Source organism: Mandrillus leucophaeus, unplaced genomic scaffold (assembly GCF_000951045.1).
Source record: "Mandrillus leucophaeus isolate KB7577 unplaced genomic scaffold, Mleu.le_1.0 Scaffold88, whole genome shotgun sequence".
In the NCBI taxonomy this organism is placed as follows: Eukaryota; Metazoa; Chordata; class Mammalia; order Primates; family Cercopithecidae; genus Mandrillus; species Mandrillus leucophaeus.
Genome location: NW_012109585.1, coordinates 3,494,164 through 3,499,332, shown reverse-complemented (window position 1 = coordinate 3,499,332; position 5,169 = coordinate 3,494,164). Strand labels below are relative to the sequence as shown.

General features: G+C 44.7%; 1 protein-coding gene across 2 annotated transcripts in view; it reads left to right on the top strand.

Annotated features, from left to right (window-relative positions):
- The window catches only part of DDX46 (DEAD (Asp-Glu-Ala-Asp) box polypeptide 46), a 74,795-nt gene that overhangs the window by 10,722 nt on the left and 58,904 nt on the right, over window positions 1-5,169 (top strand). For both annotated transcript variants that reach the window (XM_011969206.1, XM_011969205.1), the window contains exon 4: window positions 3,285-3,381. In XM_011969206.1, coding sequence (XP_011824596.1) covers window positions 3,285-3,381 — 97 coding nt within the window. The remainder of the gene's footprint in view (window positions 1-3,284; window positions 3,382-5,169) is intronic.

Below are 5,169 nucleotides of genomic sequence, written 5' to 3'. Positions count from 1 at the left end.
ATGCCCGGCTAATTTTTTTTATTTTTTAGTAGAGATGGGGTTTCACTGTGTTAGCCAGAATGGTCTCGATCTCCTGACCTTATGATCCACCCGCCTCGGCCTTCCAAAGTGCTAGGATTGCAGGCGTGAGCCACCAAGCCTGGCCAGAAAATTTAAAAAATTTTTCTAGGGATATCTAGTATCCTTTTATGAAATAAGACTGCCTACCGTATTTTGTGAACAAAAAGCAATTCCAAGCAAAGACCAAATTAGATGACAAAATTCTAAACCTTTTAAAAGTTTGTACTAGAGAGTATCTTCTTCACCTCTAGCTATCTTACATCAAATCTGGAAGGATTTCTAAACTACTTTAAAAAGCACCAGTTATAAAGGAGAAAAAAGATGGACTAATTTGATTACATTAAAATTAAGAAATTTTATTCGTTATGAGATGCCGTAAGTTGGGGTGCATAAACAAGTTGGGTTTATTCCAAGGATGGCAGGTTATTTTAACATTAGAAAATCATTAGAAGGCCAGGTGAAGTGGCTCACGCCTGTAATCCCAGCACTTTGGGAGGCCGAGGCGGGTGGATCACAAGGTCAGGAGTTTGAGACCAGCCTGACCAACATGGTGAAACCTCATCTTTACTAAAAATAAAAAATTATTTATTTTTTTATTCATAGTAAAATAAAAAAATTATTTTACTAAAAATAAAAAATGAGCCAGGTGTGGGATCACAGGTGGCGCACACCTGTGATCCCAGCTACTTGGGAGGCTGAGGCAGGAGAATCGCTTGAAACCGGGAGGCAGAGATTTCAGTGAGCCGAGATTGTGCCACTGCACTCCAGGCTGGCCGACAGAGAGAGACTCCGTCTCAAGCCCCCAAAAATCATTAGAACATTAGAACATTCAAAATGCGTGTCCCTTGGGATTTTAAATGTTATTACATATAAATTATCTTGCAGAATATAGGTCTGTTTCTTCATTTATCACATTTTAACCATCCTACCTAAATTTTGTTGTTTGTATATAGTATGTTCAAGTATTTAGTAATGTTTCCCATTTGTGTCATGGGATTAATCATGGAATTAATTTTTTTCATTATATTTTCTTTCTTTTTTTTTTTTTGAGATGGAGTCTTGCTCATCGCCCCAGGCTGGAGTGCAGTGGCACGATCTTGGCTCACTGCAAGCTCCGCCTCCCGGGTTCACGCCATTTTCCTGCTTCAGCCTCTCGAGTAGCTGGGACTATAGGCGCCCACCACCACGCCTGGCTAATTTTTTGTATTTTTAGCAGAGATGGGGTTTCACCATGTTAGCCAGGATGGTCTCGATAGCCTGACCCTGTGGTCCGCCCACCTTGGCCTCCCAAAGTGCTGGGATTACAGGTGTGAGCCACCGGGCCCGGCCCATTATATTTTCAAGTTTTTTTTTTTTTTGAAACAGAGTCTCGCTCTGTTGCCCAGGCTGGAGTGCAGTGGTGCGATCTCGGCTCACTGCAAATGCCACCTCCTGGGTTCATGCCATTCTTCTGCTTCAGCCTCCTGAGTTGCTGGGACTACAGGCACCCGCCACAACGCCCAGCTAATTTTTTTGTATTTTTTTTTTTTTGAGACGGAGTCTCGCCCTGTCGCCCAGGCTGTAGTGCAGTGGCTGGATCTCAGCTCACTGCAACCTCCGCCTTCCGGGTTCAAGCAATTCTCCTGCCTTGGCCTCCCACCCCCAAATAGCTGGGATTACAGGCTCCTGTCACCAAGCCTGGCTAATTTTTGTATTTTTAGTAGAGACAGGGTTTCACCATATTGGGCAGACTGGTCTAGAACTCCTGACCTCATGTGATCCACCTGCCTGGACCTCCCAAAGGGCTGGGATTACAGGCGTGAGCCACCGCGCTCTGCCGAGATGGGGTTTCACCATGTTGACCAGGATGGTTTCAATCTCTTGACCTCGTGATCTGCCTGCCTCGGCCTCTCAAAGTGCTGGGATTACGGGCGTGAGCCACTGTGCCTGGCCTCCAGGTGTTTATTAATGGAATATGAAAACACAGTTGATTCTTAGAAGTTTATTTCTTACCTAAATAGTGGAATACAAATCTAGTAAGTGTACTTATGTATTTTTTGTTTTAATTTAATAGAGATGACATCTCACTATATTATCCTGGCTGGTCTCGAACTCCTGGGCTCAAATGATCTTCCTGCCTTGGCCTCCCAAAATGCTGAGATTACAGGCATGAGCCACTATGTCTGACCTATGTCTTTTTTTTTTTTTTTTTTTGAAGAGACAGGGTCTCACTTTGTCACCCAAGCTGGAGTGCAGTGATGGGATCATAACTAACTGCAGCCTCGAACTACTGGGCTCAAGCAATCGTCTTGTCTCTGCCTCCTCAGTAGGTAGGGCTGCAGGTGCACACCACTATACCGAGCTAATTCTTAGAATTTTTTGGAAAGATTGGATCTTGTTATGTTGCCCTGGCTGATCTCTTTAACTCCTGTTTTCAATTGATCCTCCTGCCTTGGCCTCCCAAAGCATTGGGAATGTAAGTGTGAGCTACCTCACCCCACCTGTAAAAGTATTTTAAGGCCGGGCAAGGTGGCTCATGCCTATAATCCCAGGCATGAGGAATATTAATATTATAATATTCCTCTAATACTAGAGGCTGAGGCGGACAGATCACCTGAGGTTAGAAGTTCAAGACCAGCCTGGCCAACATGGTGAAAACCTGTCTCTACTGGAAATACAAAAAAACCTGTCTCTACTAGAAATACAAGGCCGGGCGCAGTGACTCACGCCTGTAATCCGATCACTTTGGGAGGCCAAGACGGGCGGATCACGAGGTCAGGAGATCAAGACCATCCTGGCTAACACGGTGAAACCCCGTCTCTACTAAAAATACAAAAAAACTAGCCCGGCATAGTGGCGGGCGCCTGTAGTCCCAGCTACTCGGGAGGCTGAGGCAGGAGAATGGCGTGAAGCCGGGAGGCGGAGCTTGCAGTGAGCCGAGATCACGCCACCGCACTCCAGCCTGGGCGACTGAGCAAGACTCTGTCTCAAAAAAAAAAAAAAAAAACACAAAAATTGTGAGTGTGGTGGCTTGCACCTGTAATCTCAGCTGTTTGAGAGTCTGTGACAGGAGAATCGCTTGAGTCCGAGAGGTGGAGGTTGCAATGAGCCGAGATCACGCCACTGCACTCCATTCCAGGCGACTGAGTGAGACACTGTCTCAAAAAGAAAAAAAGTATTTAATAATGAATGTTTCTAAGCACAAATGAATGATATTTCTCTTGTCTCTTTTATTTTTTTGGTAGATCTAGGTCCAAAGAAAAAACTGATGGTGGGGAAAGCTCTAAAGAGAAGAAAAAAGACAAAGATGACAAGGAGGATGAAAAAGAAAAAGATGCTGGCGTATGTTTATTAATTTAAAAATAATTGTATATTATACTTGTTTCTTTCTCTTTTTTTTTGAGTTAAGTCTCGCTGTGTTGCCCAGGCTGGAGTGCTGCAGTGCACATTCTCGGCTCACTACAACCTCCGCCTCCTGAGTTCAAGCGATTCTCCTGCCTCAGCCTCCCAAGTAGTTGGGACTACAGGCATGCATCAAACTTGTTTCTATGGGCTGGGTGCAGTGGCTTATGCCTGTAATCCCAGCATTTTAGGAGGGCAAGGTGGGCGGATCATGAGGTCAGGAGAGCAAAACCATCCTGGCTAACAGGGTGAAATCCTGTCTTTACTAAAAATACAAAAAAAAAATTAGCCGGATGTGGTAGCAGGCGCCTGTAGTCCCAGCTACTTGGGAGGCTGAGGCAGGAGAATGGCGTGAATCCAGGAGGCGGAGCTTGCAGTGAGCTGAGATTGGGCCACTACAGCCTGGGCGACAGAGCAAGACTCCATCTCAAAAACAAAAACAAACTTGTTTCTATGACGACAAATTTTTTCTTTTTAATGCTGTAAGCTTTATTTTAAAATAACCAGTTGTGAAAGATAAAAAGGAAGATTAAATAATATTTACCCCTGTGGGAAAATTTTCTGAAAGAAGTTGCACATCTATACACATTATCTCTTTTTACATAAAAATGTGGTCTTACCATATGAACATTATCAGTTGCCTTCCAAAAAATTTGTATAAATTTAGACTTAAGGCTGGGCACGGTGGCTCATGCCCGTAATCTCACCACTTTGGGAGGCCAAGGCAGGTGGATCACCTGAGGTGAGGAGTTCTAGACCAGCCTGACCAATATGGTAAAACCTCATCACTACTAAAAATACAAAAATTAGCCAGACGTGGTGGCACGTGCCTGTAATCCCTGCTACTTGGGAGACTGAGGCAGGAGAATCACTTGAACCTGGGAGGTAGAGGTTGCATGAGCCAAAATCGCACTATTGCACTCCAGCCTGGGCAACAAGAGCGAAACTCTGTCTCAAAAAAAACTTGAAGGCCGGACGTGGTGGCTCATACCTGTAATCCCAGCACTTTGGGAGGCCAAGGTGGGTAGATCACGAGGTCAAGAGATTGAGACCATCTTGGCCACCGTGGTGAAACCTTGTCTCTACTAAAAATACAAAGATTGGCTGGTTGTGGATGCGCGTGCCTGTAATCCCAGCTACTCGGGAGGCTGCGGCAGGAGAATGTCTTGAACCCAGGACTTGGAGATTGCAATTAGCCAAGATCCAGCCAGTGCACTCCAGCTTGGTGACAGCGAGACTGTCTGGGAAAAAAAATTTAGACTTAGGAATTTAGACATGAGGCCAGGTGCTGTGGCTCATGCCTGTAATCCCAGGAATTTGGGAGGCTGAGGCAGGCAGATCACTTGAGGTCAGGAGTTCAAGACCAGCCTGCCAACACAGTGAGACTCTGTTGCTACTAAAAATACAAAATTAGCCAGGCGTGGTGGCATGTGCCTGTAATCCCAGTTTCTCGGGAGCTTGAACCTGGGAGGCGGAGATTTCAGTGAGCCAAGTTCATGCCACTGCACTCCAGCCTGGGTGACAGCAAGACTGTCTCAAAAAAAAAAAACCCCAGAACCAAAAAACCAAAAAAAAGAATTTAGACGTGAATACATTTGTTTCTGTACATCCTTGCCCCCATGGGAATTTCAAAGTTTAATTTTTCCAATCTGTTAGGAAGTGATTGATATTCCTTATATTCAGCTGCATATCTTAAATGAGTGAATATTTAAATGCTGTGAATATAAT